Source organism: Diadema setosum, chromosome 16, assembly GCF_964275005.1.
Source record: "Diadema setosum chromosome 16, eeDiaSeto1, whole genome shotgun sequence".
Lineage (NCBI taxonomy): Eukaryota > Metazoa > Echinodermata > Echinoidea > Diadematoida > Diadematidae > Diadema > Diadema setosum.
The window spans coordinates 9,670,159-9,684,698 of record NC_092700.1 but is presented as its reverse complement, the minus strand read 5'-3'; the positions used below and the strand labels follow the sequence as shown (position 1 = coordinate 9,684,698).

The following is a 14,540-nucleotide window of genomic DNA, read 5'->3' as shown; positions in this document are numbered from 1 at the left end:
CAAAAGGAATGAAATAATTATCTTGCATAATTGTTGGGTTTTTTTTTTTCAGCAAACGAAGAGGATCCCAATTACATCCCTACGTTTTACTGCAGAAAAAAAAAGAAGTTGTTAATTGAACTGAGTTCAATAGTTCGATAGTTTAATCTGTTTCCCATTGACCGTAATGTATAACAATTGCAATATTATTGTCACAAAGCTGTACTTTAGACTTTAGGTGGCTATGCGTACACGCATCGAGGTACCTGGCTCTACCTAGCTTATGTAAGGTAAATCGGCCTACACAAATACAGTGCTGCGAACAATCATGGCCTGCAAAGAGGGCTGTAGGGCTGGTCTGAGAGAGCGGCTTGGTCGGTTCTGGGGCTGGCTAGTGGTCCTTGCGACATGGTCCAGTTTATTTGTCTCGTATGGCTTTTCGTACGCCTTCGGGCTCTTCTTCATAGAGTTCCAGAGGGAATTCAAGAGCAGCGCAACGTTGACAGGTAAGGACATTCGTTGCGCTGTGGATTACCATTCTATTATTTTTCTACAAATTACGATGAGGAGACGCAAAGAGTGTCAACACAGGGAAATCAATGGGAGCTTGAAAATTGAGCCTGAACGTCATGCCGGTCGAGTATGACAGTGTATGATATGATATGGGACACATTTGGTTCGGCAGGTGATAATAGATTGTAGTTGGAGTTGCTGTCTTCTCATTTATTTGGTTGATATAGGGATGAAGATTCCACTCGCAAGACGTATAAAGAATCAACCTAGAGCAAACCAGAATCCAAGGAATTGGGATTATTCATATTCACTATATATGTTGGTAATTGAGGGTTATGATGCCTTCTAGCACTGACAGAAAAAGAAAGAAATATTTAACTTAGCTTTCCATATTTGATCAAGAGCATTAGGCTAATTAAAATATAGGCTAAAAGCTGGAATTTTTGGCAAGAACTTATTTTTGCTTTGTTTTTTCTTTCTCGTTTTCAGGATAGATTCGGAAATATGTCTAGAATGACATACTGAAGTGCTAATAAATCCTCCTTGGTCTAAAATGACGTCCAAAATGGCCGCTATTTCTTGTTTTATTCATAGGTTTGCAAGTCGGTATCACCAACACACACTTCCAAAGTCTATGGTGTCTATCATAAGCCTATGTTTTAACAGACGAGCCGAGGAACACCAAAATACGTTTTCAGACATTTTGAAACACAAAATTACCAATAAAAACAATTAGGCTCTTCCTGATCCTGAAGTCCAAAATGACCACCATTTCAGAATTTCTCATAATTGTTCAACTAGGAATCATGTAAATATGATGTTTTTAGACATAAGGAAGCTAAAACAAATAGGAGATTTTGGAACACATTATATAGTACCAGTGGAACACTGGTACTAAAGTACCTAATGTACTAAAGATGGCGCCCAAAGTGCCAATTATTTTCTGTTTTCACATCATTTTGCAAGTAAGGTATCACGAATATACGCTTTATGGTGATATGTTTTGAGAGACTCGGGTACCCAATAAAAGACTCTTATTAACATATCATTTTGAAACACACAATCACCGGTAATACACTTGAGCTCTTCCTAAAATTCAGAATGGTGAGCAAATTGACCGCCATTTCCTGTGTTTCTCTTAACAGAGCAAGTAGGAAGCATATATAATATAATCATCAAAATGTATACATTGAAATTTCGAAAAACATAAAACACTTAATAAAACACCATGTTAGTAATGTATATGTAGGTGCATTTTGTTGAAAAAAAAGCAAAATGAAACACTCTAATACATGTATCAGTAATTTAATCTTTCATCCGTAGAATATTCCATAAACTTATCATTACAACCCCCCCCAAAAAAAAAATCATACATGAAGTACACCAAATAAAACATCTAAATGCGTAAACCGAGGAGTTTAGCACTTACGACTTTACCATGGAAACATTTCACCGTCATTAGATTGGTTTAGCAGAGAAGACGGCGTTTTGTACCACATTGTCGATTTCAATTCTTTACCTCAAGGAATTGAAATGAAAATTCAGCGCTATCCTCGTTTTTAACCGACAACCTGTAGTTGATACTGTCAAGTGAGTTTTTATTCACTTTTATCTATTCATTTATTTATTTATTTATTTTGCATATTGGAAGCACAACAATTCTTTTTGGTATCCATAATACACCTGATTGTTTTGTGTGTTTTTTTTCTTCGTAATTGAGGTAAATTTCCAGTTGGTATACATACTTTTTTAAAAGTAATTTTTAAGTATACTTTTTTTTTAAAAGTATTTAAGCATTTGATTTTGTTATTTTTTGAATGTCATTGTATCGCAAAGAACGCTTAGAATTTAATTTGCATAATTATTGAACTTAAACATAATCGTGTTGATATTTTATAATCCTATTTGGGACACCATTTTGATTTTGAGAAGAAATTTTATTAATACGTTTGTAATTCATAATCTCTTAATAAGTGTTTGATTTGATTCCTTGTGTCTCAAAACATAATTATTTAAACATATAAATTGTGTATCGGGGTCACCTAAAATGTATACACTCTCAAAGTTATGAGGAAAATAGGAAATGGAGACCATTTCTTTGGCAAATTTGGATTTCAAGGACATTCCAGATGATTCTTGACCATCCTTCTTCTAGGTTGGGTTGGTAGTGCCTCGCTCTCGATCGCCATGCTCACCGCTCTCCCTGTGAAACTCGTCATCGAACGCGTCGGCTACCGGCTCGTGGGCGTGGTCAGCGTCATCCTGATGACCTCTGGCCTCCTGCTCACCTCCTTCATGCCCGGGATCGCCCCGATTTTCTTCAGCTACAGCCTTCTCTTCGGTCTCGGTGAAGGGGCTTTCCAGGTAGCCGCGCTTTCGCTCACCAGCAAGTACTTCCCCACGAAAAACTTCGTGCGGGCGACAAGTCTAGCTCTCTCTGGTTCAAATGTGGGTAAGTCGTTTAAAGTGTCATACCTGATGGTGCGAACTATCAGTATCAAACATGGGTATACAGACAGCATATGGATCCAAAATGTTTTCATTCTTATACATGCATATAGGGGGGAAATGATTCTTATAATTTTCCCGTTCCTACGCAGATCCCAGCAGGCATGTGATGTTTCTACCTCATTTATCTGCAGAACCTTTAAACATGAATTGAATCAAAAATAAAAAAAATCATGATATCTTGAGGTTTCTGCTTAGTCACTTCTGTATGAGAAGACTACTACAGCTTGTGATGTCACATGTCACGATATAGCGGAAATGATAAAGAAAATTCAACATATTTTCACTTTTCTCGGATAATAAAAGGACAATTGACTTGCCAATTTCAAAAGACCTAGGGGGAATGATATTACCCTGAACATTAGTGGCATGTCGAGGAAATGTGCACACTTGTTTTTTTTTTTTTCAAAAAAATATCATTTTTTGAAACTCTCTTTGTATTTTCCTTTTATCGTTCTGCGCATGTGACATCCTACACTCTGGTGTTAGTAGTCTTCTCATCCAGCAGTGGCTGCGCAAATACTTTAAAGATTCATAACTTTTGAACCGATTGCCCGATTTCCTCAAACTTTCACTGTTTTGTTCTACTAATATTGTTGTGTTCACGTAATTCACATCTATATGAAGGTTGACTTGTCCTAGCAAATTACAGTGACACGTATCCGCAGACATCCTTCCTTGAGAATTAGAAATGAAACACAAGCTGCGAAAAAACAAAGGTAGCTACCTACTGTCGTTCTGTGAACGAAGGTTTACAAAACATTGTGATCTCATTCCAACTACTGGCTGATGTCAGCGCGAAAAACGATACTCACCTTCGTTATACATAGTATCAAAAGTTTGACCCTGCATTAAAAAAAAAGCATTTGCCAGACGAGGATATTTACTTAAGGATAGATTCTCAAAGAGCAGACTCTTGGATTTGGAATGACACACATTACTTACTTACTTACTGCCCGTTATGCCTCCTGGCATGTAGGGCAGCAACGAAGGTCCTCCACTCTGGTCTGTTCTGGGCTAGTTTCTGGACACCTCCCCATGTCAAGTTCGGAGATTTCATCTCCTCCTCAACTGTACGACGCCAGGTGGTCTTGGGTCGCCCTCTTCTCCTTCTTCCTTCAGGTGTCCAGTGAAGGGCAACTCTTGGGATGCTTTCTTGTTCTTTTCTCAGGACATGTCCAATCCAGTTCCAGCGCCGCTTTGTTATTATTTCTTCCATACTGTCTAGCTGACATCCAGTGGCGTATCTAGGGAAAACGGCGCCCGGGGCAAGCACGAAAATTGCGCCCCTTTCTGAAAAAGTGTTCAACCCCAACCCCATCCCGGTAGGGACTTCAAACAAAGTCCACATGATGCTTTTCAAGCACTTAAAAGGGATCTTTTGAGGGTGATTTAAATGTAATGAATTTTGATAGATTTTGGCGAGCGAGCGCAGCGAGCGAGCCGAAAATTTTTGTATTTCAGCTTACAAAACATGGAATTGTCATTTTTTGCTTACCAAATCTTACAATTCTAATCAAGATATAGTGACGGCCGTATAGATAACGATTTATACCAAAAAAGTGAGGACTTTAAAAAATACTCTAAATTAGTACGCGCGACTGAGCTGAAATTTGTATATGTCCTCGTCATCATCACGTATTGTTCTTATCTTTTTTTATATAAATTTTGGCGAGCGAGCGCAGCGAGCGAGCCGAAAATTTTCGTATTTCAGCTTACAAAACATGGAATTCTTGTCATTTTTTGCTTATTAAATCTCACAATTATAGTGACGACCTTATTGATAACGATTTATACCAACAAAGTGAGGACCTGAAAAAATACTCTAAATTAGTACGAGCGAGTGAGCCGAAATTTGTATATTTCTGGGTCATCATTACGTTTTTTTCTTATCTTTTTGGGTTTTTTTTTTTTTTTTGCGCCCCCCTCCCCCGTATGTTCGAAACTGTTGGCGTCCTCTTTTGATAAAATCGGCGATCGCTTCAGAACGAATGAAATTGCAGTCGCTGCTCCGTGTAACATTTTTCCTGCTAAATATAAAATGACATGAGTGAACACAATATACATTATCATTTTGTCCGCGCCATCGTCACGTTTTTTCTTATCTTCTTCTCTTTTTTCATACAAATTTTGGCGAGCGAGCGCAGCGAAAATTTTTGTATTTCAGCTTACAAATTGAATCATGAAACTCTTGTCATTTTTTTGCTTATTAAGTCTTACAATTCTAATCAAGATATAGTGACGGCCTTATAGTTAACGATTTATACCAACAAACCGAGGACTTGAAAAAATACTCTAAATTAGTACGAGCGAGTGAGCCGAAATTTGTATATTTCCGCGTCATCATTACGTCTTGTTATTATCTTGTTTGATTCGTTTTTTTTTGCGCCCCCCCCCCCGTATGTTCGAAACCGTTGGCGCCTTCTTTTGATCCAATTGGCGATCGCTTCAGAACGAAAGAAATTGCAGCCGCTGCTCCGTGAAACATTTTGCCTGCTAAATATAAAATTACATGTGTGAACACAATAGACACTGTCATTTTGTCATCATCATGTTTTGTTCTTACCTTCTTTTTTATATAAATTTTGGCGAGTGAGCGCAGCGAGCGAGCCGAAAATTTTTGTATTTCAGCTCACAGAACATGGAATTTTTGTGTGAACACAATAAACATTGTCATTTTGTCCGCGTCATCATCATGTTTAGTTTTTATCTTGTTTGATTTGGTTTTCTGCCCCCCCCCCCCCACCATTCTCCCTCTCCCCTTCCGGGCGAGGTTTTTTTTTTTTTCCTCCTTCTTCTCCTTCTTCTTTTCTTTTTTTCTTTTTCTTCGTTTTTTTTTTCGTTTTTTTTCTTCTTCTTCTTCGTTTTCCCCCTTTTTTTGCGCCCCCAAGGAGTGGCGCCCGGGGCACGTGCCCCCCTTGCCCCCCCCCCCCCTAGATACGCCACTGCTTATCAATAGCTCTTCATTTGATATTTTGTTTGGCCAAAAAATCCGACAAATCTTCCTCAAACTTTTGGTGTGAAATACCGACAGCTGATGAATATCATTGGCTGTTATTCTCCAGCATTCTGCACCATAGAGGAGGGTGGAGAGAACGCAGCTCTGATACAACTTAAGTTTTGTCTTGATTCTGTACTGTTGTGACTTCCAAATGTTGTTTAGACTTCTAAAGGCGTTCCTAGCTTTGTTGATTCTGTTTTTTATATCACTGTGTGCACCTCCGTCTTGTTTTACAGTATACTGCCTGGATAAGCGAACTCATCTGTTTCTGGTAGGGCAAATTACCATTTACATGGATTGGTAGTGGGTCCGAGAAATTTAAGACCATCACTTCAGATTTCTTCTGGTTTATTTTCAAGCCAACTTGTTGTGCAAAGTAGCTCAGCCGTGTTGTTTTCTCTTGCATATGTTGGTGAGTGTGTGAGACTAGGACCAGATCATCAGCAAAGTCAAGGTCTTCTAGTGCTGAGAAGAGAGTCCATCGTATGCCTCTAGTTTTGTCGTCTGTTGTACGGCGCATTACCCAATAAATAACGATGTTGAAGAGCAATGCTGACATCACACATCCTTGTCTGACTCCAGTCTTTACTTGGAATGCCAGGTCGCTATTCCCAACCCTGCATTTGAAGTTGGTGTAGAACGTCTTGATGAGTTCCACTATGTGCTGTGGGATTCCATACATCCTCAAGATTTTCCAGAGGCCGTCCCGGTGTATACTATCAAAGGCCTTTTCAAAGTCAACAAAGTTGATGTATATCTGTCTCTGCCACTCCGTGCACTGTTCGATGATGTTACGTAGTGCAAATATTTGGTCTATGCACGATCTCCCTTTGCGGAATCCTGCCTGTTCCTTCCGCAGCTTCTCATCGACTGCCTCTGTTAGACGTTGCACAATTTTTTGCCATAATTTTACTAGGTACTGATAAAAGTGTAATTCCGCGCCAGTTATTACAATTTCTCAAAATGCCCTTCTTTGGTATCTTTATAATAATGCCTTCCAACCAGTCATCAGGTATCTCTTTCTTCTGCCAAAGAGCTGTGAAAAGTGGTTGAAGTAGTTTGGAGGCCATGTCAGGTTCTGTCTTAAAAAGTTCGGCATTCAAATTGTCTTGGCCAGGGGCTTTTCCACTTTTTAGGGTCTTAATGGCTGAGACAATTTCCTCCCTTGTTGGTGGATCAATGCTTATTTCCAAGTCATCTCCTGCAGGTGCTACATCTGGTTCTGTTGTGGGTGAGGGTCTGTTTAGCACTTCCTTGAAGTGCTCAGCCCAACGAGCTTCCTGTTGTGCCTCGATTGTTAACAACTGACCATTTTTGTCTTCTATTGGCATCTCAGTTGCTCGTCTGTGTTTTCCACTCACTACTTTGGTGATCTTGTACACTTTCCCTTGTTCCCCTTTTCTAGCTGCTTCTTCTGCCTTGTTTGCTAGATCATCCAGGTATGCTCGCTTGTCAGCTCTGGTTTTTCTCTGCACTGTTTTGTTTGTTTCTTGGTATTATTTCTTGTATCTTTCCTTCAATCTTTCAGACTTGGTGTAATTTATATTCTTCTTCAAAGCCCTTCTATTTTCTCTTGAAAGTGTTTACCGAGAAAAGAAGTTTTGAAGGTTAGGCTCTATATATAAAAAAAAGATAAATAAAAAAAAAATTAAAAATCGAATCTTACCGAGGGCTGCTCTGTGCATTGAATAAAAAGAAAACACACACACTCACACACACACACACCCACCATATAAACCTTCTCAGATAAAGTGGATACTTTCTGTAATCATTACGCTCATTATATATATATATATATATATATATATATATATATATATATATATGACCAGCATCAACTGTGACAGTAGTAATACTTTCATAGGTTACTTAAGGTTAAAAGAAAAGCGGCTTTAAAAATTGAGAACTTCTATGACATTCGTAATCATGCTATTCAAGAGAAATAAATGTTCTATAGACAAACAGAAAAATAAATCCTGTTTCTAATATGTTCCCAAACTGAAGAATTATATAGAAGAGTTGTTCTTACATTAATTTTGGAAATGAAAACTAAAGATTGACTACCTTGACTAATTAATTTCACCTATTTTGAAACTTGTCGTAAAATCGGGTTGTGCGATCGTCCTCTTTTGATATGAGACCGTCTATAACTCATCATAATCGTACTTTTTTTTTTAACAGCAAACATTGTGAAAAAAAAAAACTACTAGTGAGTTATAGGTCAGGGGATTGTGTTGACTTTAAATGTGTGTAGTTACAAGTGTGTGTGCACACAGATGTTATAAAATTATACCTTGGTGGACTCTACCATATTATTCTTCAACTTTGCAGGAATGCTCACCAATGTCCTTCTTGTAGATTACCTCATTGGTCAGTTAGGGTGGCGTTGGACAATGCGCACCTTCTCTTGTGTGGCGTTCGTCGTATGTAGTCTTTGCGTGCTGACCTTTGTCGTGCCTTCTACATCAGGAGATGCGGAGCCATCAGGCGAGGAGACAAAGAATTGTGAGGTGTTCGAAGGTTCGAAGGTGTTCGAAGTGTTCGAAACGACTGAAAGACAAGACTACAAATCATATCATCAACTCACTTCTACCGTCAGTGAAGATTCCTGTAAGCGTCACCACGCTAACAGCAGGAAAAAGGCTGAAGAAAGTGGTCCAACTTACTTAGAATCTGATGTGAAACATGGTATATCTACAAAAGCTTCAAATATCAAGGAAGCTTTCATCCCGGACACGCCGAATGTATGCGACAACAATGATGCAGGTGATTCGGGACTGGAAAGTGGAAAAGCAGCGGAGGACAGTAACGACGACAAGCCGAAACTCTGGCGACAAATCCAGCAGGCCCTCAGGTACCCAGAGCTGTGGACAATCGGCCTGGCTGTAACGATCAATGGACTGGGAGATTGTTTTTACTACATCAACCTGGTAGGTGTCCATGAAGTATGTGTCACAATATAAAGTTTTCTTTCTTTCTTTATTTATATATATGAATAAATATATAAGTATATAAAATGTATAATATATATATATATATATATATACATATATATATATATATATATATATATACATATATATATATATATATATATATATATATATATATATATATAATATAGTGAAAACTTTGAGCATATTTACTTCTGGTCAGTTTTCCCGTTCTTTGTTCCAATATACATATATGAAGAGTTTGTTCGCAAAAACCGATAAGTCCATTTTTGAAGATTTTGAAGTACGGTCTCTGTCATAAAGTACAAAATAATACCTTTTAAATGATATATTGGTCACCACATATAAAGGTAGATTTTTGAAGTTATGGTTATAAGAAGCAAAAAATTTTCTTATTATTCTCTTTATTTTTCCTGACCTTTAATCGCAAATATCTCCATTTGGCAAATATGGACTTATCGGTTCTTGCGAACAAACTCTTCATATATATATATATATATATATATATATATATATATATATATATAGTAGGATGGAAGGCGTTGCTTTATTTAGTGACTTAGCTGGACAATCTGTTTCGGCCGAAGCCTCATCAGCAACTAAATCAACTTCGTAACAGTTTCTTGTTTAAGTACAGTGTAAGACATACAGCTCTGGTGCACTCAAGCAAGCAAGCAAACAACAGATACAGATACACATTCTATAATAGTTGAGCACTGTCAGCGTTATTGCAGTTCACACTTTACTTACGTACTGATTATATATATATATATATATTCATTTTATTCCGTTTGATTTATGAAAAATCCAAAACAAATGAAAAGTAAACTAATAGACGAAATCAACACTTCAGCATTACAAGGTCAATGTACTGCATGAGTCTTCTAAACTGAAGTTATTTAAAATATCATTGGATAAAGTTGGTCAAGACTAAGGACGCAGAAAGAAGTTTAGCATTTGATATTAAACCATCGTCTAATGATGTGCTCACTTTTGCTTCGGTTGAAATAATGCAACCCATTGTCTATATACAAAAAAACAACAACAAACAAACAGAAATCGAAACTAAACTGACCGACAAATTCAACGCTTCAACAAAAGAAGGTCAACGTACTAGGGCAGTCCCCTAAATTGTAGTACAGTTGTACAATGTTACGCAGAATATTTTGTTCCTTTGGCGGGTAAAAGAAATCTGTCAAAACAATACCAGAATGAGAGAGAGAGAGAGAGAGAGAGAGCGAAAGACAGGGCACTGTATTTTGAAAAGGAACCTTTTATTCAATCACATCTTAAAAGGTACAACAACAACAAAACACTTTCTGGGTTATCAAACATGATGCCGAGCGTGTCATTGCTAATTTCTTGAAATGCTGCAACCCATGTCGACGAACTGTAAATCAGATATCAATTCAAATCTTAGTATTCCATTTCCAATATCACATTTTCCCCAGACAATAATATAAAATCCATGTGATACCAAAATGTATAAACATTTCATACGAAACTATTTGTTCAACATCATTGTTTAAATGAAAAAGAGAGGCCCGCACGAAGGACATGATTTTTTTATTTCTTCAGATTAATTGAACTTGATAATGAAACAAATTGACGAAACAGATGAAGTAGACCTACACAAAACCACCTACACACATACACACAGACGCTCGGGGAAACAAAGACGCAGACAGTACAGAATGGGTAGGGACAGAGGGAAAAGGAAGGAAAGAGAACACAGAAGAACTATTGATATTACCTTGGAGATAATCATCATTCGGAAAAACTTTAGGCGTCAGGTCCTCCGCCTATTTTCAGTTCATTTTTTTTTTCATTTCATTTTTTTCTCCAATGCATCATAATAACATAATAATGCACAGTATACGTTAAAGTAAAGAATTTCAACAATAATCAATAAAAAGGGAGGTACATTATACTTTAGAATGTTATGTCTTTTATAATGTGCACTTTTTTATGTTGTATCATACAGTTGCCGAATAAAATTGAAATTGAAAATTGAAATTGAAATTGAGATCATAATGAATAAGCACTATAGTGATGAATTATCAGACGGTGGAGATGGGGGGACCCACTGAGAAGCGACGTAAAAAACAAACAAAGGAAAACAAAGCGATAAATAAAATAAATAAAAGACTGGTTCCACGTTTTATCATAATCGCTTTGTTTTGGACATCTCAGCCATTTCAAAACCCATTTTCATCAAATAAACTTTGAATTCCTCGTACAGAAATATGTTCTTTCATAATTATTTCATAAGACGTTTCCCATTGTCTAAAAGTAAATATTATCATCAAAAACTTTGGAAACCTGAATCCCATCTCAGCTGTACCATGCATTTAAGCTTTGGAAAATGGTTTGAAAATCAGAGATTGAAGTCAAATAAATTTTGCAAACTAGCTTATCATCGTGCACTCTGTAGGTTAGCTACATGGTGTCCGTCGGCTTTACGGAGACGCAGGGCTCGAGTGTGATCTCCGTCATGGGCGTGACGTGTTTCGTGGGGAAGTTCCTTCTCGTGATAGGGGGTGAGTGGGTCCCCTTCCCGACTCTCTACCTGCTGGTCATCATGGTCGCGATCAATGCCGGTGTCATGGCCGCACTCCTCGTGGTCGAGACGATGGTACCGATGCTCATCATAGGTGGAGGTGAGCTTTTCGTTATATTTCTATTCGCTCATCGTGACGAGTACCCTGCAACTATACTACATGGAATGGAGGAAAGGGGTGATACACATATGTTCTGTTCCATTGTGTTTTTTTTTTTTTATTGATTGATTGATTGATTGAATGAATGAATGATTCATTCATTCATTCATTCATTCATTCATTTATTCAGAATGTGATTTGTTTGCTTTTGTTTTTAGAAGGAAAGTTAATTGCTTTAGAAGACAAGATGTGAACAATATAAAAAATTTCTTTCGCTAACCAAGGGAAAGTGAAAAATATTTTTTATTACCCTCATGTAGACAATCATCATTGTTTTATCATTATAAAGATGAGTTGTGTAATTGGGTCATCGTTTTGATAAATCCTTTACTGCCAAAAATACATGCATAATGAATGAGCCTGTTGCTCCTTTGTCAGGCTAAGAAAATATAAATTTCTTCTTTATTTAAAAAAAAGTGCACTGATCATGGTTGCGATAATTATTGTGTGACAGTTGTTGGTTGCACTCTCGGAATGACCTCGACACTGGTCCTTACACTACCTCAAAAGTTCTTCGGACCAGCCAAAGCGGATGCGACATGGGCCATCACCATTTGGTGCAACGGTCTCGGCTACCTACTCAGTTCCGTCGTCGGTAAAGTATACTCAAAATCCTTGCCATTTTTTTCTCTCTCTATCCAAAACTCTTGAATACAGTCATTGTTCAATGGCCGGACTCCCTCCCTTCTACCTATAATAGGCGAAGTATCGCAATCCAGTTATGGTACTATGGTCGTAATCTGCTCTTTCAAAATACTATGTAGCGTCCAACATGTCCAAGGAAAATTTATAACATTTGGGAACGAATCATTAAATGACACACTGCAATTTTCAATGTCAATGTCAATTTCAATTTATTTCATACTTTTCGTATATATCAATATTACATCAAAAAGTAATAGCACAAGTTCTTGTGCCTTGCCAATAATAAACAAAACAAACAAAAAACAATATACAATGTACTTACATGGTATACACACAAGTTATAATGATAACTGGTCGAAATCTCAGTTCGGTTTGTACAAAGAGAAGTTTGACGGGATCTACATGAAAGCAAGCTTGTATGGATGTAAGCCCCGAGTAATCAGTTTTTGTGAAACATGAACGGTGTTTGCGTTTGTGTTTGTGTTTGTGAAAGAGAAACTTCACTTAATTGTTATAAGCGGCACACTGTGATCATCTCGATTTAGAATGCAACATGATTTCAATTCACACTTTCTGCGGTGCGTAAATCTATTTCAAAGTAAATGCATCAACGAGTTTTGTGATTCAATTCGCTCTTCAGCGCGTATAAGAGCAAGGATGAATTGACTCCGATTTAAATTACATGATGAATGTCTTTCTTCAAATAGATGACGACTGCGCACAATGACTGCAAAAGTCTTAAAATGTACAGATTACCTCGTTGGAGACAAGCTATTGCTTTATCACTTAAACATAAGAATTTCATTTGATACCGGCAACAGAATATAATAATACTCTCTCTCTCTCTCTCTCTCTCTCTCTCTCTCTCTCTATATATATATATATATATATATATATATATCATAAACAGTGTATATTCTTATTCTTATCTTTTTTTCTTTTTTAATTCGAGCCGAGGTCGTACAAAATGAGTGTCGTGTAGGCCTTAGGTACAAGACAACTTGTATGTTCTCCTTACAGATTATAGCTCTCCTGCATTCAGTGTTTAGTCACTGAACTTTGCCGAGTTACTTAAAATTCGTTGACATAATGATAATCTATACTTGTGTCCGTGGGTTAGCTTGGGTTGACCAGGCTTCAAGCCACGGACAGACCGCCACAAGTCGGCTTTTTGAAGCCATGTATGATATGCTCGTTTCTATAGTATCCTGAAACCAGAAAAGACAAAAGATCTATAGACTCATAGGAACTTATGATTACATAAAGACAGGATTTTAGACAAATACGTTCGCAACAAAATATCTTTTACTGTGTATTTCCTCCGTATATGTTATCATAAAGACTCGTTTAATTTGCAGGACAAAGCATCGACCGCCATGGTTCTTACGTCAGCGGAATCTGGGGCTTTATGGGAATGTACATTGTCGCAGGCGCTCTGTATGTGATCAGTCCCGTCTATCAAAAGATCTCGGCCCCAGAACGATATATCTTGATGGAGCTACATCGACAGAGAAATGCGGATAAACCGTCCCAAAGCTCGAAAAGTGAGCCGCTTCTTGCCAAGGATCCCAATGCGTGCAATGTCATAGTCGAACGCTTGTCTTCAGTATAGTCATGTATGCCAAGTTTAAGTTTTATGTAACAAATGGCCTTGTTGGCGCAGGTATATGGAGGTAGCCTAAATATGCAAATCCACGTCATAAACATTCATTTTGCTTGTTTGTGTATTTTCATTTTCCATATGACAAGATGACTGGAAAGCCCATATTTACCCGCATTAGCTGGTCTACCGTGGGTCAAATCATATGGGGGGGGGGGACCTTTTCATGCGTCATGTTTAAAGGGTGTGTACAGTTCTGGTCGAGGCGAAGATTTAGCGTTTAACATTTTGTGAGATATTCAGAAACCACTCTATGAGATGTCAAGGAGCATGCAGTTCTAAAGGGTATCAAAAGTTTATTCGATGAAAATCGGTTTTGAAATGGCTGAGATATCCAAGAACAAAGTGAAACAAAGAGATACTAATAAAGTTGGGGCATGTCGCCTTTTATTATCAGCACTTTTTTGGATATCTCAGCCATTTGAAAACCAATTTTCATCAAATAAACGTTGAAACCTTCTTAAAATTACATGCTCTCTCATATTTCATAAGAGGCTTTTCACTATCTCACTTAGGAATGTTCAAAACATGAAACCCTACCTCAACCAGTACTGTACAGT

General features: G+C 37.6%; 1 protein-coding gene across 1 annotated transcript; it reads left to right on the top strand.

The window, feature by feature from the left end:
- Positions 1-307: 307 nt before the first annotated feature.
- Positions 308-13,932, top strand: LOC140240276 (uncharacterized). Its single transcript, XM_072320060.1, has 6 exons — positions 308-485; positions 2,648-2,944; positions 8,471-8,931; positions 11,390-11,615; positions 12,130-12,270; positions 13,679-13,932. The coding sequence occupies exons 1-6, from the start codon at positions 308-310 to the stop codon at positions 13,930-13,932; spliced, it is 1,557 nt and encodes a 518-aa protein (XP_072176161.1).
- Positions 13,933-14,540: the final 608 nt, after the last annotated feature.